This window comes from Myripristis murdjan, chromosome 17 (genome assembly GCF_902150065.1).
Source record: "Myripristis murdjan chromosome 17, fMyrMur1.1, whole genome shotgun sequence".
NCBI lineage: Eukaryota > Metazoa > Chordata > Actinopteri > Holocentriformes > Holocentridae > Myripristis > Myripristis murdjan.
This window is the reverse complement of record NC_043996.1, coordinates 23,616,756-23,638,414: the sequence shown is the minus strand read 5'-3', so window position 1 is coordinate 23,638,414 and position 21,659 is coordinate 23,616,756. Positions and strand designations below refer to the sequence as shown.

At 43.1% G+C, this 21,659-nt stretch overlaps 3 protein-coding genes across 3 annotated transcripts in view; all 3 read left to right on the top strand.

The window, feature by feature from the left end:
* Positions 1–1,236: 1,236 nt before the first annotated feature.
* Positions 1,237–8,410, top strand: LOC115375738 (zinc finger protein ZFMSA12A). The gene is made up of 7 exons (XM_030075269.1): positions 1,237–1,411; positions 2,755–2,957; positions 3,761–3,853; positions 3,953–4,045; positions 4,161–4,271; positions 4,364–4,496; positions 6,474–8,410. The coding sequence occupies exons 1-7, from the start codon at positions 1,408–1,410 to the stop codon at positions 7,916–7,918; spliced, it is 2,082 nt and encodes a 693-aa protein (XP_029931129.1). The 5' UTR covers positions 1,237–1,407; the 3' UTR covers positions 7,919–8,410.
* Positions 8,411–9,308: 898 nt separating this feature from the next.
* On the top strand, positions 9,309–15,946 carry LOC115375650 (zinc finger protein 665-like). The gene is made up of 7 exons (XM_030075127.1): positions 9,309–9,513; positions 11,144–11,346; positions 12,553–12,645; positions 12,757–12,852; positions 13,008–13,118; positions 13,213–13,342; positions 13,443–15,946. The coding sequence occupies exons 1-7, from the start codon at positions 9,501–9,503 to the stop codon at positions 15,320–15,322; spliced, it is 2,526 nt and encodes an 841-aa protein (XP_029930987.1). The 5' UTR covers positions 9,309–9,500; the 3' UTR covers positions 15,323–15,946.
* Positions 15,947–18,707: 2,761 nt separating this feature from the next.
* The window catches only part of col6a1 (collagen, type VI, alpha 1), a 28,358-nt gene continuing 25,406 nt past the window's right edge, over positions 18,708–21,659 (top strand). The window contains exons 1-4 of the mRNA XM_030075047.1: positions 18,708–18,967; positions 20,230–20,359; positions 20,755–20,955; positions 21,064–21,223. Coding sequence (XP_029930907.1) covers positions 18,886–18,967; positions 20,230–20,359; positions 20,755–20,955; positions 21,064–21,223 — 573 coding nt within the window. The 5' untranslated portion in view covers positions 18,708–18,885. The remainder of the gene's footprint in view (positions 18,968–20,229; positions 20,360–20,754; positions 20,956–21,063; positions 21,224–21,659) is intronic.

Below are 21,659 nucleotides of genomic sequence, written 5' to 3'. Positions count from 1 at the left end.
AGACAGGAGGAGCAGCCAACAGGATCAAATTATCAGGTGGAGGAAAACAGCTGGACACTGGAACAGATTTCACAAACCAAACGTGAACTTTTTTGACGGCTTACCAACAAAAATAAATGTTAACAAAGTCATTTTCAGACAAGTATGGATTAACGTTTTGGACTTTTGCAGACAATTTCTTCTTTCTTTTCAGTGTTTCGAGTGATGGCAAGGTTAAATGAAAGTGCTCAGATGTAGACAGTGCTGATTTAATGCTCACAGTCAATATTCGCCCGCTCGTGTGTATGTGGGCGACAGAGAGGGGTGATGTGCACTAAATCTGAAAGATAGATCTGCACCGGGCCTCCATCTCTCTTTTGGAGAAGTTACAAGATTAAAAAACCTCTTACAGGTTTAATGGATCAATTCTGAAAGAGGCCATTCCCCACAATGACTACATTTACATGTTAAGTACATTTTACCACTGATTTTGATGCACTTCTACTTCAATCAGATTCTGAGTATACAGGTGCTTTTGAGTACTTTTTCCATAATGTTATGTATTTAATTACTTTATCCCACAAATGTTAAGTGTGTATGCTGTGCATGAATTTCCATTTTTATCAGTGCACATTCACCAATATTACATTTTTAATTCTCAGAAGCCTGAGACTGATGTTGATACATCAGTAAAGTTTATGAGAAGATTTGCAAGGAAACATAATTTTTTTTTTTTTTTTACACATTATGCAATATATTAAGAATTGGCATACACATGTACATATAGACTGTCTTGCAACATCACAGTGCAACATGAAGAAAAGAAAAAAAATGAGGGTTGCAACAAAGTAAAATGAAACAGAAGATGCAGATAAAATAAGGTAGATAGTAGCATCACATATTTCTTAAATGTCAGTGCATTCACAATATCAACAGTTTTTGCAGCTTTGCAATCCTTATTTTCTTTCAAAAATATTGAGGTAATGGCTTAGTGTCGTTTTAAAGAGGTCACTTTTTTCCCATTTCCCATTTCACTTTATAGACAGGACATCTTTCAAATATTATACTATAATTATTGCTTATTTTTTATATTATATTTATATTACTCAATATTTATCACCCCAGAAATCTATGGTCATGATCATTGAATGTACAGAAACAAGTCAGGTGCTGCAGAGACACGTGGTTTTGTTTCCAGACGGTAGATGGCGGTATAAACACAGAACACGGATGCGGCTGCTGGTGAAGCACACGAAGAAGAAAGACACAGGAAGTGACAGCCAGCTGCATTTGACAACGAGGACAACACAACATCCATGGGAGACAGAGGCTGAGTGTTGGAGCTGAGTCCTGTCCGCCGGGCTGCTTGCTGCTCCGGGAAGACTCGTGGGTGTCGCTCCGCCGCCGGCCGCTCGTCAGGGCAGCGACATGGGTGCGTGCTGCGGGCGGGAGGTGCAGGGGGCGCTGGGTGTTGTTGTTAGCCTAGCTGCTAACTTCCTTGCTCGCTTCTATCAAAACAATAATAACTCCTTCCTGTCTCTGAACCTCACTCTGGCTTTAACATGAGGGAGAAATGGTCTTAACATCAGCTAATATTCCTGACAAATGTCATTTTTTTGTGCAAATGACGCGACAGGCAACAGGAACATGGCAGGTTTTCGTAGCTGCTCTGGTGCCAGCAGCTCATTTGAGTCTGTTTTACAAACTAAATGTATTATTTTTTATTTTTTGCTTCTAACTGTCAAAATGTTGCTCTCAGGAAAAAAGTAGGTGATTAAGATTTAGTTGGACACCTAAAGGTTTGGCTCCATTTGGTTACTAATTATAAGAAACGAATGAAAACATGCAGTTCTCGCCGTTGTTGCTCCTTCAGGGGATTATTGACTGATCAGAAAACCTGTGGATGTCATAAAAAAAGTAAAATAAAACAATAATAATAATAATAATAATATAATCATCTTTGTTTATAGAGCACTCTTCAAGAACAACGTTGCCATGTGCCTCACAAAGGCAGCAATAAAATAAAATAAAATAAAATAAAATAAAATAAAAGCAGTGATAAACTCATCAGGTCAAAAAATAAACAATGTGGAGAATAAAAATCAATTAAAGACAGTTCAATGAAAATTAAAACTCAAGTAAAGCTTTAGATTAGACTACTGAAAGAGAGTCACGTCATGATTATCTGATTTTCTCTGATTTTATTTTTTCCTGAAATGATTAGGCTAGTCGTTTAACCAATTAGTCAATCCACAGAAAATTAATCTTTCCATTATTTTGGCTGATTTTTAATTTTAGTCATTTATCAAAAAAAAAAAAAAAAAAAAAAAAAAAATGTTTGTTACAGCTTAACAAATACTAATGCTTGCTTGCTTTTATTCCATTGCATATTATTGTAAAATTAATAATATTTTTTTTTTGCTGCCGTCTCAGTACATAAACAACTGAAAGATGTGGTATGGGAAATGCTAACACTGTGGTGGGCGTTTGTCATTTTTTGACAGGTTACAGATGAAATGATTAGTCAGTCAACCAGAAAAATTAAATAGATAAATCAACATTATAGGGCCAGGTGATCTGGACAAAATTTGATATCATGATTTTTTTGATAAAGTACTTCTATCAATAGTGTTGAGAAAACCAGAAGTAGACAACACTTTTGCTGTATCACAATATTATAAAATCCCAGGTCTCATATCCAGTCTCATATCACAGTATCAAAGTAATAACAGTGTATTTCTAATTGACGGTGAAAATAATCCTCTCCCCTCGCAGCGTGTCCCCTCTCCTTGTCCTCGCTGGGGCTCCTGGTGCCGCCGCTGCGTGTCATGTCCGCCGTGATGTGGGAGGTGGTTCGGCTCAGAAACATAAAGCATTATGGGAAAGTGGAGGAGTTTGTGTCCCTGGTGACTGAAGCCATCCCTGACATCCTGACCAACAGACAGATGAGGCTGCTCACTCTGGGTCTGAGAGCAAAGGTAAGAGACGGCTGCTCGTTCTGAAGCTGAGCGAGGCTTGTTTTTCTCAAAATCAGTTAAACAGATCGGCCTGAATTTATTTGTTGGAACTTTCTTGACCCATCATAACTTAACACACATGAAAGTTTTATTCCCATGTTTACACATACACCCAGTGTCCGCTTTATCAGGTCCACCTGTCCAGTCTAATGCAGTTCAATGCAACAGCTCTGCCATAAATTCTGCCTTTTAACAAAGTGTATCATGTTTAGTTTTCATTGACATTGTGGAGAATGTGTACATTTAATTCTGTGTTATTATTGAGGTTGTAGTTTGCAGAGGTCTTGTACTGGACTATGTTATATTGAGAGGTGTTTCTATTTTTTTGTCCTTCCTATATATGTACATAAGGGGGGACAGAATAGTGGAAACAGGTCAGTAAAATGCAGTCCAGTCCAACAGCAGCACTAACTATGAGCTCAGTGCCAAACATAGAAGTGAATGAACACCTCTGTTACTGTGACAAAAAGAAAACCTGAGCATTATAGGCAGCAGAAAAGGAAACTTTATGGCAAAAAAAAAAAAAAAAAATTGTATTAGATTGTACAGGTGGACCTAATAAAGTGACCACTAAGTATAAATTACAAAAGTAGAATACCATTTTAAGGCCTCATAATTTTTTTTTTTTTTTTAAGTTTTCGAGTCTTTGACCCTGTGTTGATGCTTCAAGCCACAGAGATCAATTTTTCAGGCCAACCTTTAACCTTTAGGAGTAGAATTTTGTTTTCTAAATTTCACTGATTACTGGCCTTTTCCTCCTGCAGATGACTTTGCAGCTGTTAAGCTCCGAGCGCTCGGAGGATCTCAGAAGTGTTAAAACACACTTGGACAACCTCCAGCCATCCTGCTCAAAACAGGTGTGTGACACTTTTCCACGTTTGGGGCATTAAACCGTAGCTTATTCAAAAAGGGCTCGGCTTATTTTTTTTAGATCTGCATTTTTTTTTACTTTACAGGTTCACACGGGAAACGAGGCTCTCGAGGAAAACTTCGTCAGGCTTGTTCAGAGATTTCTGGAAGACCCAGAGGAGAGAGAGCACTTCCTCAAGGTACAGTGCGGCTCCTCTTTGGTCTGTGCTTTTTGATTTGATAATTTAATGCATGATGCCTTACATCCCTGCTTTTGTTTTGTTGTTGTTTTTTTTTTTTTTTTTTGTCTGACAGAATGTGTTTCCTGTGGAGTACGGCCCCGACTTCGATGCAGCACTGGAGACGATCGTTTCTGAGTTTTTCACCAGACTGGAGAAGCTGCTGCCAATACCAGACTTCAAGCAGGTAGAGCTGCAGCACAGTATCACCACATGTGCAGGGACTGGCTGTCTGGCTCCAGGTTTAGTAAAATATTGTTTGTTGTTTGTTTCATGAAGACCGCAGAGCTGATCAGCGGCATACCGTCTGTGCCGGAGGAGTACATGCAGTGCGCATCCAGAGCAGACGACCTCAAAGTGCTGCTCAAAAACAAGACATGCATCGGTGAACTCGGCAAGATCGATGCCAGTGGTAAGTCTGTCTGCATGAGATGTCTCATCGATTTACATGTGAGAAACAGATCACTACCATTTCAAAGGTGCACTTGCAGAGTGTGGATTTTGGTGAGGATGTTTGGGAGAGAGAGAGAGATCAAAGGGGCTGAATGCTATAAAATGATCAGCTCATTTGATTCCACATATTTACGAGTTACTGTATAATTACTGTCATCTGTCATTGTTGCACAGCCCAGTCTTTATAATGAAAATTAATGTTTGTAAAATGATGGTAATTTCAAAGGATTTCCACCAGCATTGAGGATATGTGCTGATGTGCTGTTGACAGGTTGTGTAGCCAGTTTAATTACAAAATAAATTACTGTATAATTAAAAGACAATACAGTTCAATACATTAAATACAGTTGAAATTATAATGAGGCTATATCCTAAAACAGTACTGTGCTGTGTGCAAACACAGTAAAGTCTGTTACTCCAACAGCCTGGCACTGGTTTAAATGCATTGCTTTGGACGAATAATGATAATAATGATAATAATGATAATTGTAGATTTTTTTCACATATTTTCATGCGTAAAAAAGCCCATAATTACGGAAGCCCTAAAGGGCCATACATACATATATTTTATTTCCTCCGTTTTCTCGTGATAACGAGATAATTCCTCCGTTTTCTCGTGATAACAAGATAATTTTCCTCTGTTTTCCCGTGATAACGAGATAATTTTCCTCCGTTTTCTCGTGATAACGAGATATTTTTCTTCCGTTTTCTCGTGATAACGAGATAATTTTCCTCCGTTTTCTCGTGATAACGAGATAATTAAATCGAGATCTCGAGAAAACAAAGCGATTGTCTTATTAAATTATTGCAGGAAACATCAGTCAGTGTAGCAATGTCAGAGGAGCAGGAGAATATTGATCACTGCATCACTTATCTGTTCAATCAAGGCCTGACACAGGCTGAAATAGCTTTATAAAGCTATTTATGTCAGGGGTCACCAATCATGTGCCATGGAGGGCCGAGAGGCTGCAGGTTTTCATTCCAACCAAGACCTCCACCAGGTGATTTCACTGATCAGTTCCTCCTTTCTGATACAAGGTGAGGTGATCAATGAAATCACCTGGTGGAGGTCTTGGTTGGAATGAAAACCTGCAGCCTCTCGGCCCTCGATGGCACATGATTGGTGACCCCTGTTTTATGTGTCCAAGGAGACGTCAGTCAGCATGACATGTCACGTATGATGGAAATCTCAGGCCTATCACGTTTCATTCATTCATTCAAAACGGAGGGAAAATATCTCGTTATCACGAGAAAACGGAGGGAAAATTATCTCGTTATCACGTGAAAACAGAGGAAAATTATCTCGTTATCACGAGAAAACGGAGGAAATAAAATATATGTATGTATGGCCCTTTAGGGCTTCCGTACATAATGAACAATGTAAGCATACTTGATTACAGCAAGCAAATTATTTAAACAGCATCTGTGCAGGAATTATTCTGTCCCAAACATTTTGATCCATATAAAGGGTTCATCACTGTAACTGTGATCGCTGTTAGCACTTTCATTCATCTAAAAAAAAAAAAAAATATATATATATATATATATATATATATATATATATATATATATATATATATATATATATATTTAGATAGCTGATTTTTCTGGAAAAGTCCCTTTGACCGCGTCGCCCCCCGGAGGTGGACTCATATTCCTGTAGGTGGGAATACCTCCCTATATAAACTTCACTTGACAAAACTGACAATAAAAATGTAGAGCAAGCACATAAGTTGATGTTTGAGTCTGCATGGCCCTCATTACCATCCCAGCTAATAAATGATGAGTTTATTCCTCATTTTTTTTTAGTTGAGTCTAAAGGGTCCTCACTTAAATCAACCATCAGCAGTTTTTGTAGCGCAGCTGTAATGTCCACAAGGGGATTTAATTGAAATAAGTAACATTTTTTCCTGTTTTTGTTTTTCCTGACAAACAGCGCCCTGTCCCTCAGAGCAGCGCCTCTTCATGTCTTTATCTCTCCCCTCGTCAATGAGAGAGACGAACACTTCCTGCCAGACCAGCTGTAATCCAGACGGCTGCTGTAACCATGGGAACACTCCAGATGTGCAAACGGAAGCTGACGCAGAACCGTCGGAGAGCCAAAGAGGACCTGAAGGGAATTCTCTGCAGGAGGTGGGAGGTTTGGGGATGCGGGATGCAAAATGGCCGTCTGGGGAGGAAACGCAGACTCAGGACGCCGACGTTGCTGAGCAGCCAACAGTGGGAGAAAAATGCAGCGACAGTGTTGCCGATCTCAACATCGTGGTGTGCGATGACCAAACCCCAGCCAACTCCCTCGCTCCCTGCACCTCCTCAGAGTGTCCCGTGTCCTCCAGCTCCATGTGTGTTCCCCCACGGCAGCGGATCGCACACAAATGCACCCACTGCGGGAAATGCTACATCTACCGCTATGAACTGCTGGAGCACCAGAGGCTCCACACGGGAGAAAACCCTTACAAGTGCTCTCAGTGTGGGAAGGCCTTCCGGAGGACGTCGGACCTGTCCACTCACAGGCGGACGCAGTGCACAAAAGCAGCTTACATTTGCATCAAATGCGGGAACCATTTTGAGTCCATACAGGACAAGTTTAGACACCAGTGCATCAAGCAGGTCCAGAAGTTTGACTGCGCCCAGTGTGGAAAAAGCTTCAAGAAAATGTACTTGCTGGGAAAGCACCAGATTACCCACACGCAGAACCGGATTTTTAAGTGCAGGCAGTGCGGGGAGGCGTACCCCAGCATGAGCGAGCTGAGAACCCACCAGAAGATTCACCCGCCCGAACAGTCCAACCAGTGCATGCAGTGCGGGAAGTTCTTCAGCTCGGTCGCGTGTCTGACCGCCCACGAGCTGCGTCACAATCAGCAGAAAACGGAGATCTGCGTGCGCTGCGGCAAAGCCTTCAAGAACAAACACGACCTGAACCTGCACATGCGCAGTCACACGGGCGAGAGGCCGTTTCAGTGCACGTACTGCGGGAAGCGTTTCTCCGTGTCCGGAAATCTGAACATACACATACGGACGCACACGGGGGAGAAACCGTACCTGTGCTCCGACTGCGGCAAGGCTTTTGTCTCGGCCGGGGAGCTGCAGATACACAGACGCACCCACACGGGGGAGAAGCCGTACAAATGCACCGTGTGCGGCAGAGGATTCACCATGGCGAGCAAACTGACCCTCCACATGCGCGTTCACACCGGGGAGCGGCCCTACGTCTGCTCTGAGTGCGGGAAAGGTTTTTCACGTGGCAGCGAACTGAAAAAACACACAATGAACCATTCAGGTGTTAGACCGTATGCCTGCCAGCTGTGTGCAAAGACTTACACCTGCCTCAATCACCTGAAGAGGCACCTGAAAACCCACAGCGTCGTCCACTCCATGTGACAGCACTGATTTTCACAGCCCCAGCAGGGTTTGGCGAGTCATGGCGAGCAGGTTGTCAAATGTCATGATTATGGTGTTGATATTTGCCTCAGTTACTTCATCGGTTGAGCACCGGCCTTCACTGTTTCAGAGATTGTTGTTTTGTATTCAAAATAACTGATTTTCTTGTTATACAAAAATTTGTTCTGGCTTACAAATTGTTGGGCGGCTCATGTAATCGTGATATTTTCTGTCAAATTTCTCCATTGTCTCAAATTAATCGCATCTTTTTTTGTGTGTGTGTGTGTGTGTGTGTGTGTGTGTGTGTGTGTGTGTGTGTGTGTGTGTGTGTGTGTGTGTGTGTGGTCATCGGTTTACATTTCCACTGTCAGTTGCTGTTCTGAATCATTCCAGTTATTCCAGAAATGATTTCTCTATCAGTGTTGTGCAGTGTTAATATTCTGTAAATACTGAATAAATCTCCTGGGTTCACAGTAAAAATGTCAGAGTGCTCATTCTTCCTCACAGCAGCAGGATTTTGCACTTGAACCCGGTGTGAAGCATCTCATAGTGGTCTTGCACTTGTTGTTTTCATATATACAGGAGTGTGATCTATTTAAAATTAATAGATAAAATTTAAAAATCAAGACCATGTAATAAACTGAGATGTTGTAAAGAGTCACACGATCTTCCTCCCTGTGCAGGCCGGTTCAGTGTGAGCTTGGACAAAAAGTCATTACACATCGGTTTCTCGTTCAGCCCGGGTGCAGTGCATTTCAACATAAGGATGTATCGCCAAATTATTATTATTATTACTGTTATTATTATTATTATTATTATTATTATCATTATCATTATTATCATTATCATTATCATTATTATTATTAGTATTATCATTATTATTATTAGTATTATTATTATTATAGGGGAATTGGGTTAGTTTCAGTTGCTCAAATTCTCAAGAGAAGAATTACATTATAAGAAATATACAACAATATATATACATAAATATGTGCCTTACAAATGTGTAAAAATAAAAAATGAAATGTGAGTATTATATATAAAGCTTTATATTGTGTTATTAATATTGAGGATGAATTACTTGTAGTAACGTTGAAACTTGAAACGTAGTTTTCACCCGGAAGTAGTTTGTTTCTCTTTGTTTTGTGTTTTTAGAAATATTTTTGGTGTATATTTCAGCAGCCGACACGTTTCGATGTCCTTTGAGGCGGACAATCATGTGAAATATTACTTAAAAAATAAATAAATATATATAAATCAGTTGTTTTATCTCTAAATTGCGGCGACGACTTTGTTCGATTCGTTTCAGCCATTTCGCTGGATGGGCGGTGCACATGGTGTTCGGTACTGGATGTGAGGAGCTGTGACTCCGGGCGGCGCCGCGACACAAACCCACGTCCCGGTGACGGCGTCGCGCTGACGCGGGGAACGCTGCCCGCTGATGGACGTGATGGACTACATGTTTCAGGAAGAAGTTGGCGCCTGAAGCTCTGCGCCCTGCTAGCTAAACCGCTAACTCCAACAATGAAGCGTTTTTCACTGTAATTATTTTTCTTTCAGTCGTTATTAAAGACGTCCCAAAATGAACGACATGGGTATGTAGTGGCTTCTGAAACTCAAGCAAATTTGTGCGTTTTGGTCTCGCCGTCCCGCCGGTTAAACTAGCTGCAGCTAACTGTTAGCCGAGGCGGGACAGGCCTCGACTAATCTCTGGAACGAGAATTGTCTTATCCAGTGAGGAGCTGAGAGCTAGCTAGCCGGTTTCGCTGAGCTACACCAAAGGGCCTGTAACCTAGCATGGTAACCTCAGCTGATTTTGCAGCGTTAATGTTCACAAAGTTATGGAAGAGAGTTCACTTAACTCTTGTGCAACTGTCACGACTTAACGACACGCAGCCAGCATGAAGTTGGCCGTGCTAACAGGGCTAGCTGAGTGCTAGTCCGTGAGGCTGCAGCTGTCCGCCGGTGCTGCCCGGCCGTGCAGGGTGTTGGGCGCCGTGCACACACACACACACTGCACACACACACTGTCTCAGCATCTGACCGCTGCTCTCACTTTATGTGCAGCTGAAAGCAGGAGGTGGACACCACATGCACTGCTCACACACCAGCCCCGTGGTTATCATTTAATTTATAAAGAGCAGACACAGTTGAATGGGGCTGGGACGATATGCTCATCTCTTATCACGATACCTAGGTGCTGATTCGATATGTGTTGCGGTTCGATATTACGATTTATTGTGATTTTTGTGTTTTGAATTCCCCTCTAGTTTGTGGTTGTAAAGTTTCATGAGGCTCTGGTTTATTCTAAATGTCACAATGGGCCATTTTACACAGGGATGTCAAGTTTCAAAAGATGGTCTCAGTATAATATAATGGCTTCATCGCACATGAACAAAATGTGGCTCATTGAATCCACAACCGTCTCAGCTTTCCAGTCAAACCCAACTGATGCAACTCCAAGACTGTTTAGGCCCCAGAGTGCACAAATACACCGTTTTAGACGAGGCGAAGATAACATGTGAACTGCATGCAACAAACGGCATTGTATTAACATCAGGTGGGGAGACACACAAGTGTCCACAGAACCCATTTTCACTCAGATATCTGGAGGTCAGAGGTCACGGGACCCTTTTGAAAATGGTCATGCCAGTTTTTTTCCTTGACCAAAATTTTGCCTAACTTTGTAGCAACATTTAGGCCTAGTCCATTTGCTGACAACTTGACATGACACGCTTGGTAGCAGATTCCTTAGCTTGTCCATTTTCATATGATACCAATATCTTTACATCGATTCAGTAATTCAAATAAATCGTAAAAAGAATTGCAATAAAGTGAATCAGTTGTCCCCTACTTCTATAATTGAATGGATAACTCTGCATCCCACAGCGCATGGATTCAGTTTCATGCTGCTATGTGTTGCAACACTGAAAATTTAATAGCCTATTCTTCAGGGGAAAAAAACACAATAATACAAACTGGATGTAGAAAATGGAGTTACTTCACTTTTTTTTTTTTTTATAATCAGAACAGGCCAGTCACTGTCTTTGGCTAACCTTAACCATAAATTGACATTGTCCATATTGTTGCCTTCTGAGATAACCATATATCTGTCAGCCCTACGGTATAGGTTCATTATATGTGTAGTAACAGATAAATGGGATGGTGATGACAATATACAATGTTTTCATCTTGCTTCTTGATTTTATTTGACCTGATCTGCAGAGTTCAGCGTTCCCTTGTCTTCCCTGGGACTCCTGGTTCCACCATTGCGACTGATGTCGGCGGTGATGTGGGAGGTGGTGCGCCAGAGGAACATAAAGCACTATGGGAAACTGGAAGAGTTTGTGTCCATGGTAACAGATGCTGTTCCTGAACTTATGAGCAAAAGAGAAGGGCGGTTGCTCTCACTGGGCTTGAGGGCAAGGGTAAGTGATTTGAAATGCACACAGTGTAAAGAGCCTGCTGACTCCTAATGAGAATGAAGATCCTGCACACTGTAGCTCTCATTCAGAAAAATGTTTATTAAGACAAGTGCAATAATGTGATGTTTCGAGCCAAAATGCTCTTCCTCAGACTATGATGATACACAAAACCATCAAACCATCAAACATTTTTCCGAATGGGAGCTACTGTGTGCAGGATCTTTATCTTCTACTATGGACTATTATGTTGACTCTAGCACCTGGCCAAAGTGGTTTTCTGATGTGCGCACCTCATCTTTTCTCTGAGTCCTAATGAGAATGAGCTACTCAGCATCTCAGAAAATGAATCATTGAGACTGTGCATGTTTCGTTTGAGACAACAAAGCAAGAAAACTCTTTGCTCTTTACGTGATTTTTTTTTTGTTTTATTTGTTTAACCTTTATTACGTTAAACAAATACAGTTACAGTTACATCACACACATCCATCAGAGATAAATAACATGATCAGTGTAATGTTAGCTTAATAGGGAACGTTCAAAAACAATTACAGACACAAATAGCAATCAATTCCTCGCTCTTAACAAGAGATTTAAATTCACCCAAAGAGAGGAACTCTGTTAGCTGAAGTTTCCTCAGTAGGATATTCCAGGTAGCTCACAGGACGGGTTGAAGGGACGCTCATTATCATGCCCTGAGATCATAACCAGCCCGAACTGTGTTTTTGTGACATATAACTAGAAAGATAAGTGGGCAAAATTCCAAAGATTGCGTCACACATAAAAATATTTACAAGAAAATATTAGATTTAAGGTATTCACACAGGAGACCAAATTTACACCCAGCTGCCAGATTTAGAAAATTTTACTGTGCAAACATTGTCGTTAGTGAAAAACAAGCCCTTGGGCAATCTTAAGACACATTCACACAGAGCGTGAGGTTCCAAAAAATACCTTTATAGATTACATGGGCAGTGTTTTTATGGCATTTTTTCTGCCCTGATTTTTATCTTGATGTGTCCATATAATCAATAAAGACATTTTGGTGAGCATCCTGCCGAAGGCCTGAAGTACACCCAAGGGCTCTTTTTCTATTGGTGTGAATTTCTTTGACTTCAAGAGCACCTTACATGCACCTGGAGTTACCTGTGAGCAACTTTTTGATTGTTTCATGTCACTGTTAATGGCCTTTACTGATTAAATTATCTTTAGACAACTCTTGAACTGTTGCGCTCCGAACACCCTGAAGATCTCAAAGCCGTCGAGACCCATCTCGACAGAATCCGATCGTCTTGCATAGAAGAAGTGAGTGATTATTGTGGTGTTGTGTGTGTATGTGTATTTATTTGTTTGTTCCTTTATTTATTCATTTATGTCATACCGTAAAGTAACTGTAATGTCTGTCTTGTAATCCAGACAACTGATACTGTCATAGAAGCGCCTGAAGCGAACTTCATGAAGCTGGTGCAAGGCCTCATCGAGGACACTGATGGAAGAGAACATTTCCTCAAGGTAAAATGAATGTTTAAGTTGTTATGGACACCAGAGTAAAGATAATTTTCCTTTCCACCATTGCAACTTTACATATCATTATATGAAAAATGTTTACATAGCCTCATCTTGAATGATACTTCAACATTCATTAACTGTTTCATTCTGTCTAACAGAATGTGTTTCCTGTGGAGTACGGCCCGGACTTCGATACGGCACTGGAGACTCTCGTTTGTGAGTTTTTCACCAGACTGGAGGAACTGCTGCCGATACCAGATTTCAAACAGGTACAGAAAGGATTAAAGAAGGACAGTAATTTTATGTAGATGATGAAAAACTCTGTGAACCTGACATTTCTCCTTTTGTGTGTCTCATGCACAGACTGCATCCTGGATCAGTGCTGCCCCCGCTGTCCTAGAGGAGTACATGCAGTGTGTCTCGAATGGAGATGATCTCAAATTCCTTCTCCAGAGCAAACAGTGTCATGGGAAGTTGGCTAAGACTAGTGTTGGTAAGCACACATCTTGTATGTAATGTGAACTCAACTCAGTGTCCATCAGTTGAAGAAAGGAGAGAATGATGTCCTAATATTTTCCTAATTTTCCTCTCAGCTCCATTTCAGTCAGACGATCTCCTCGTTCCCTCCCTGTCTCTTCCTCCCTCGTTGGAGGTGGCCATCGCATCTCATCCGAGTGCTTGTGATGACGAAAACACCGATGTTCCTCAGATTGTCATGTTTGATGAGGAGCTGTCCACAAACTCTCAAGTTCCTTCCACCTCAACGGATTTTCCAGAATCGCCAAAAAGGAACGTCGTTTCATCGCCTCGACGGAGGCAGCAGTCGGGAATGCATAAATGTCCGGAGTGTGACAAGTGCTTCAAGCATCACTCTGTCCTCATCGAACACCAGCGGGTTCACAGCGGGCTGCAGCCTTACAACTGCTCTGAGTGCGGGAGGGCCTTCAGAACAGCCACCCTGCTGGCGGGTCACAGGCTGCGAAAATGCAAAAATGCTGCCTACCTGTGCATTAAATGTGGGAACAGTTTTCCAACGTCACTGGAAAAATTCAGGCACCAGTGCCCAAAACGGGGCCGAAACTATGACTGTGCGCACTGCGGAAAGACTTTCCAAAAGTCAAGCAGCTTGAAGGAGCACTTGCTAACTCATGTCCAGAGCCGCCTTTTCAAGTGTAGCCACTGCGGGGAAGGTTTCCCAGGGATTGGTGAACTTAAGTATCATCAGCAGATAGATCATGACAAGCCCTATCAGTGTAAGCGATGTGGAAAGAGCTTCATTTCCTCCAAGTGTTTGGCCAAACATCAGCTGCGCCATGAGGAGGCTGGTGAAATAGAGTCTGCCAAATTACTGAGTGGAAGTAAACATAAGAAAAGTAGCTCCGCGCATCGGACTTCCTCCTCTTCTTCCTCCAGGAAAACCACAGTCAAAGCTGTTTACCCACGTGGACGAGTTACCCATAATTGTCCGCAGTGTGGGAGAAGCTTTAAGTACCGGTTTGAATTTCTTGAACACCAGAGGTTCCACACTGCAGTGAAGCCTTACAAATGCTCTCAGTGTGGCAAAGCCTTCCGAACAGAGGCTCACCTATCAGGTCACAGGAAGAGAAAGTGCAAGAACGCTGCTCATATTTGCACCAAGTGCGGATGCCAGTTCAGATCTCTGCATGAACGTGTCAGACATCAGTGTGTGCAGCTGCTGACAAAATATGAGTGCTCTCATTGTGGCAAGACCTTCAAGATGGCCCACCTTCTGAGAAACCATCAGATGAGTGAACACCAGCTTCCTTACAGCCCAAATCATCGCTTCAGGTGCCGATACTGCGATGAGACCTTCCCAGGGATCAGTGAGCTGAAGTACCATCAGAGGGTTGATCATGAGAAACCCTATCAGTGCCAGGAGTGTGGCAAGAGCTTCCTGTCTGAAAAATGCCTCTCAAACCACGAACTGCGCCACAACGATGACAGACCAGAGAACTGCCTGGTCTGCGGTCGAGGTTTCAGGAACCGATATGACCTGAAGCAGCACATGCGCACTCACACAGGAGAACGACCTTACCAGTGCACTCACTGTTCACAGTGTTTCTCCACAGCAGGAGGGCTGAGGAGTCACACCCGGGTTCACACAGGGGAGAAACCGCACGTTTGCCCCGACTGCGGTAAGGCTTTCTCCCAGATGGGCGCAATGCGCACCCACAGGCTCACCCACACAGGAGAGAGGCCATTCAAGTGCACAGTGTGTGGCAAGGGATTTACTATGGCGCACAAAGTCACAGTTCACATGCGTGTGCATACCGGAGAGCGGCCTTATGTGTGCTCTCAGTGTGGGAAAGCTTTCTCAGATGGAAGCGTGCTGAAGCAGCACATGCTGAACCACTCAGGTGTCAGACCTTACCACTGCCAGATCTGTCCCAAGACTTACACTTGTCTGAACCACCTGAGGAGGCACTTAAAAAGTCACTCCAGCATGAACTGAGTCAAAGTTGAATGGAACCAGCTTTGGAAACATTATGCACACGTTAAACACAGCGTGGATACATGAAGTGTGTGTGTTGCTCAGTGGAGAATTGATACTAAAGTTGCAGTTGACCAATCAAAGGAAATACAACATAATGAAGGAATATAGATTGGACTTGTGGTCACTATTAAAGTAGAGGTGATTACTTTATTCCACTTTACTGTAAAATAACTGTAATCACTACAGCCGTTTGTCCAGGAAGAAGCGAACCTTCAACATCAGCACAAAGGAGTGGTTTTCTTTTTCCCCTCATTTCTTGTCAGGCTTGGTCTTGAGCTTTACCGCTGACAGTTTGATAGGCAGCATGAATACTGGTGGATGTTATAATGATTGGATGTCATGCATTGAAGGCTGTAATAATGGTGAAAATATTTTTTTGGAAAGTCCTCAGATATAATAGAAGTGAAACTTTTGAGATCTCTGTAAATATGCAGTAACACTACTTGTGTGAAAGGTGAATGTTAAAAAGCGGAAACCATTTATTACAACACGACTGGTAACTTTAGCCCAGTAGGCCTTTTTATACACCCCGATATGGTTTTCAAGCTTTATGACTTTGAAAAATAAACTCCCTTGGTTATACTTTGTGTATGTGTTGATTGAATCCACTTGGACTCGACAGGAAGAGTAAAAAGAAAAAATATTTACGCAGGCTCTTTAAGAAACAATCCTGTTAAATACATGTCATTTCTGCTTACTGTACCTCAATAAAGTTATAGACATATCCGATAACATGTAGAAAACATCACAGCAATACTAAGAGCCCTTGTAGTTCTATGAATCGGGCATGAATTCTCTCAATCAGGAGGAGGAGCTTTCACTAGGGGGCAGTAAGTGACCAGTAACAGAGTTTATGCCTTACTTCTCAATTTAAGATGAAGTCAGGGAGTTATGGCAGGTCATTTAAGGTTAGATCTATTTGTTGACTGTCATACTTTCCTCGTTGTGATTCTTTAAATACTGAAGGACTGGAGAAGGCATCTCAGTCTTAATGCAAAGGAAGTTCATTTGGCCCATTTCCTGCAATTAACTTCAATTAGAAACTGTGATTTGGAGTCTTGATTAGCCGAAATTTCCTGTTGTTTTGACCAGCGCCCAGCAGTAACCAAAACAAGTGGTGTGGGACATGAAAAAAGGGGACTCTCGTGCATCGTCCCCTGCAGCCCAGCTGAACAGACTTGGGCCAGCACCATTGCGCGTTTAAACACTATTGGGACCTTTCAGGCAAATGAACTCTGAGTCATAGTTTAAGATGCACTCTGCCATTAATTTCCCCCATCTGTGCTGACTTTCATGTGTTTTCCTGGGAAAGAATACTGCGTGGTCTTCACTTGAATTTCTCCCTTACCCCGCAGTTCTTTTCATCTCTTCCATAGTCATTTGTGCCCAGTCAGTTACTCATAATTTACAAATGAGCTCAAGTCATTACCAGCCATGGAGAATTCAAGCCCAAAGACGATTGTGGTAACGTTCAAATGTAGCAAGATGTTTAAAAAAAGCCACAGGCCACGGTCGATTCGGTGTCTTCTGGCTGGTGGGATTGGCTGCAGTGAGCCGTAGTCCCTCTTTCTGTCTGATCCAAAGTGCTGCTTCATAATCTTCTCCAAAGAACATCAGGATCCTGTGGAAACTCAACACTGCATCCTGTCTGCCAACACGCCGTGCCAAAGACATTATGCAGAACCTCCCAGCTTTAGGAAGTATGTATGCATGTGTGTGTGTGTGTGTGTGTGTGTGTGTGTGTGTGTGTGTGTGCGTCTGTCTACGTTAACTGGAACATTATCCTGACCTGCCGAGCAGAGTATCCTATAAGATACCCTCTCCTTGTAGCCCCAGGATGGAAGACAGTGGCATGTTAGTGAGATCGCTCCGTGATTACAATCCCACCTGCCAGCAGTGAGCTACATGTTGAGATCAAACACCTCAAATAAGTCAAAAACACAACCAGCATGTGCTCTTAACAGCATCCCATTAGTCCTCGGCGCTGAAAAGAGACACAACTGTTTGGCATATGTGGACTCGCAGACTTTCACGCTGTAAAATATCTCTGATGGCGAAAGTCTAGTATTGAGACATTTCATCCACATAATGCTGTTTCAAATCTGAATTACTGCGCGCATTACAACGCATGCTCACCCCCACAGCTGCCAAAAACCCAGCAGATTTACTATGAGAGCTCACTAATAAACATAGATCATTACCAGATGTCCCCCACTCTTGCCTTTTCTACCAGTAACCCCCCCCCCCCACACACACACACACTTTCTCTTCTCCTCCTCCTCCCTCCTTTTCTTCCTCTCATACTCCCTTTCCTTCGCTCTGCCTCCCCATGTGCTCCAAGTGACTTTTTCTCCCTAAAACAGTGATCTCAGTGGAAACTCTGAGTCCAGGCCAGACTTCCCCGCAGTCTCACAGTCTCACACACACACACACACACACACACACACACGCAAAGTATATGTGTACATGGCAACCGTGCAACATCCACCCCCATCAACATGCTGCCAAATGAACAGTCCATCACACTCGCCTACACCTCTGTGGCAGTAGTGCCTCCCAGCTGACTCCCCCATTTCCCCTCTTTCTCTCTTTCTCTCTCTTTCTTTTCCAAAGCCCTCTCCAACTCTCCTCAGGCGCGCGGGCACTAGATGGCACTGTGGCTCCTTCCCAGTCTTGACAAAACTGCTGCCTAAGAAAAGGACGCAGCGCCAAGAACATCCATCTACACCCCCCCGACGCCCCCTCCTCTCCGCAGCCTATGCCTTTGCTTTTATGTTCAGGTCAGGTCTGGACGCTGAAGTGTACCAGATGTGTTGAAACTCCAGCCTCCCCGCTTCCAATGAAGGAGGGAGACATTTACAGAGAGAGAGAATGCACAATGTGTGCAAGATGTTTGTCAGCTGTTCATCATTAAGCCCGCGTACCGATCAAATTAAACCAGTGTGCAAGAGTTTAGTGTCGCAGCTCTTGAGTTTCTGCATCTTTTGCCTGTATCTGTAACAGCGTTTGAAAAACACAAATGAACATACTTGAACTGGCTCATACAAGTTATATAAAATCATGAAAAAAAGTCAAGACGTTTTTCCAAGCACAGTCTTTGTCGCAAAAAAAAAGAGACAAATTGCATATTAAATGTTTCCTGCATATCGTGTGCGCCCTGTTTTGCAGTTTGTATTGTTTATTCCTGTGTTTGCATGGACGCTCTCCCTCTGGGGCCCTTGTAAGGAAGCGCGCACGATTTTGATTTTCTTGGCCCATGCGCGCTCTGGACGGCTCCTCGCCCCAAGAAGCGCGTGAACTCCTCCTCCCTCCTCCGCTGCGCGCTGTGCAGTGGTCCTCCTCTGCGCGCTCCTGGTTTCAAGCCCGGACGAACTGCAGCCGGAGCGCTGGATTACCAAAAGTTCGCCAAATTGGTTTAGAGGCACCGGGTTTGGGGTCGGAGAGGTTCGGTGTGTTTTCGGGGTAGGGGTGTCGTAGTTGTTCTTAATTTTTGGTAGTTTTTTTTTTGTTTCAGTTCCACTATGGAGACTCTCGGAGTTCTCCTTGCGCTGCTGTGCGTCCTGACTGGAGCGCAAACGCAGGTCCAACGACCCAGGTTTGCGGGTAAGTTTGCGATTAAGATCTACTCTGCTTTCCAAAGAAATGCATTCGCTCCTGCTCATATGGAAATTTAAATCGGGTCTGCTGGTCTCTCAGTATGTGTGAATGTAACTTGGCACGCTGAGTTGATGTTGCTACAGGAAATAGTGCAGATGTTTAGTCTCATTTGGTGAAACACCGCTCCCAGCCTGATGCGTCCTCGGAAACAACAGCAGAGATGCGGTATCGACAGCATATGAGGTTAAATGATAGGAGCCTCGTCCGCTGTGACCAGGCCCCGGTTCGATCCAGTCATGTTGGTCACAAATATAAAAGCTTAGGCCATCTGCTGATTGGCAAGTTTCAGGTACAGTGTTAGTGTTTCCCTCTCAGTGCTGCAGACACCAAAGTGTTGAGTTTAGAAAAGAAGCAAAGCAGCTGATAGAGTCTCAGGCCTGCTCATCTGCCTGTGCAGCTGTGATGGGTTACAGAGACGGAGGGAGACAGCCATGTTGTGGGTACACACAGCTGTAGGCCTCCACCTGCTCTAACTCTTACCTGTGTAAGGATGGATGGGACTTTGAGCTTGAGGACAGTCAACCTGATGCCTGTGGCTGCCAGGCTGGTCATCATGTTGGCCTGTAGGCCTCCAGTGCTTCAGTACTGGAAACTTCATTGGTACCACTGGGATGCATGTATGGACAGATGGATCATGCACCAGTGCATTTATTTACTAGTTCTTTGATTCACTGAATGGTTGGGATCTATCAAAGTCCAATAGACTGCAGTGCAGTAATGTGACAATACATATTGTGAAGCTAAAAATTAATTATGATATCAGCTACATTTTGCTCTGGTTTAGTAATCGCAAATGAGATAGGTGGCCAGTGACATTTTCAAAGGCTTTCTTTTGAGAATATATTGTTTACACTTTGTAATGGCAGCATTTCTAAATTGTTTACATTTTTAGCAACCCAGTGGCTCTGCTACAAAGATTTATAACTCTGATATAAACATAATTCTGCACAGTTATGCTTTGTTGTCATGGAGCTTTTGTGTATTACATTGTATTATGGTTGTGTCGAATCATGAACACTGTCTTGTATATTTAATCATATTGTGAGATATGTACATTGTCCTTTCCCCACTGATTTCATGATTTTGTGTACCACTGCTTAGCAGTGTGGTAGCAGGATGGATGACTGAGGACAGATGGTGATGAATAAATTGGCTGGCAAACTCAGGAAGCATCTTCAGACATTTTTTCCACTCTTCTTTGTGAACAGAGTGTCCTGTTGACCTTTTCTTCGTGCTGGATACATCAGAGAGTGTTGCCCTCAGGCAGAAACCTCCCAACTTTTACATCGACCAGATCAAAGACTTCACCAAGCTCTTCATAGATGAACTTAAAGACATGTGAGACACACACACACACACACACACTCTGGGAGGGGCGTGGCCTGCTTTGGGCCTGGTTACTCCTCTCATCTGTACAACAATATGCTGCTCACCTTGGGATGGGTGATAGAGGTGAAATCAATGTCAGCATACCCATGAGAATTTCTTTTTTCAGTAACAATTTATATCACAATATAACTCATGTATGCAAGATCACATGTTAAATAATAAAATAAATGTTTGTCCTATTGAATGGAATAGTAATGTAATAGTAATGTCAGGGGTATTGTCAGACAAAATTGAAGCTGTCAAATAATATTCCTAAGAATGTTTCATGTCCAATTTAAATTTTGTTATCATTTAGACAGCAGAATTGTTGTGATGATCATATGTTTGGCATGTTATCTGCCCAGGCGCCACCCATGTGACCGCTACCTGACGTGGAACTCGGGAGCGCTGCACTACAGTGACGAAGTCGTCCTCGTGCGACAGCTGAGCGATATCACCACTGAACGCCAGGCACTGAAGAACGACATCGACACCATCAGATACATCGGCAAGGGCACACACACCGACTGTGCCATCAAGAGAGGCCTCGCCGAGCTGCTCGTAGGGTAATGTTAACACACAAACACTCTCTAACACACACACACACACACACACACACACACACTGGCAGATCAGCTACAGTGAAGATCGACAATACCTGTTGTTGTGTGCAGGGGTTCCCACTACCATGAGAACAAGTACATTGTGGTGGTGACCGACGGGCATCCGATCACTGGGTACAAGGAGCCATGCGGAGGCGTGCAGGAGGCTGCCAACGAAGCTAGGCAACACGGGGTTAAAGTGTTTGCTGTGGCCATCTCACCTGACCAGGAGGTATAACGCACACACACACACACAGACGTATAACCACGCCCACTCAACCAAGTGTAATATCCATCTCACAGGAGCTGCAGTTGTTTAAAGCTGCCCTCCAGTCATACACCCTTAAAAATATCATCTCTTCATCAGTCTTACATATTTAGATGTTTTTTGCATGAAAAAACATCTCGTAGTGCCTTAAATGTAACTCTGAACCTTGCCTTCATTAAAAACGCCCAGATCTGTGAAGATGCAAACAGTCCCTGCCCCCTTGCCTGCTGGCACACCGGCTCCTAACCAGAGCTCTGTTCAAAAAACATGGAAGTCCCGTCCCTTGACAGGCGTGAACATTGTGCCATACTTAATAATCTAACCAGGAAAAAAAAAAAATCAGCGACTCTCTCAGTTACACTAATGTTGTACATATAAGACAGTCATTTCAAGTTGGTCT

Bases quoted from the DNA above. Each gene is read 5' to 3' on its own strand.
- LOC115375650 (XM_030075127.1), top strand. The intron at 11,347-12,552 runs GTAAGTGATTTG...AATTATCTTTAG, and splicing joins CACTGGGCTTGAGGGCAAGG to ACAACTCTTGAACTGTTGCG. The intron at 13,119-13,212 runs GTACAGAAAGGA...TCTCATGCACAG, and splicing joins CGATACCAGATTTCAAACAG to ACTGCATCCTGGATCAGTGC.
- LOC115375738 (XM_030075269.1), top strand. The intron at 2,958-3,760 runs GTAAGAGACGGC...TTCCTCCTGCAG, and splicing joins CTCTGGGTCTGAGAGCAAAG to ATGACTTTGCAGCTGTTAAG. The intron at 3,854-3,952 runs GTGTGTGACACT...TTTACTTTACAG, and splicing joins AGCCATCCTGCTCAAAACAG to GTTCACACGGGAAACGAGGC.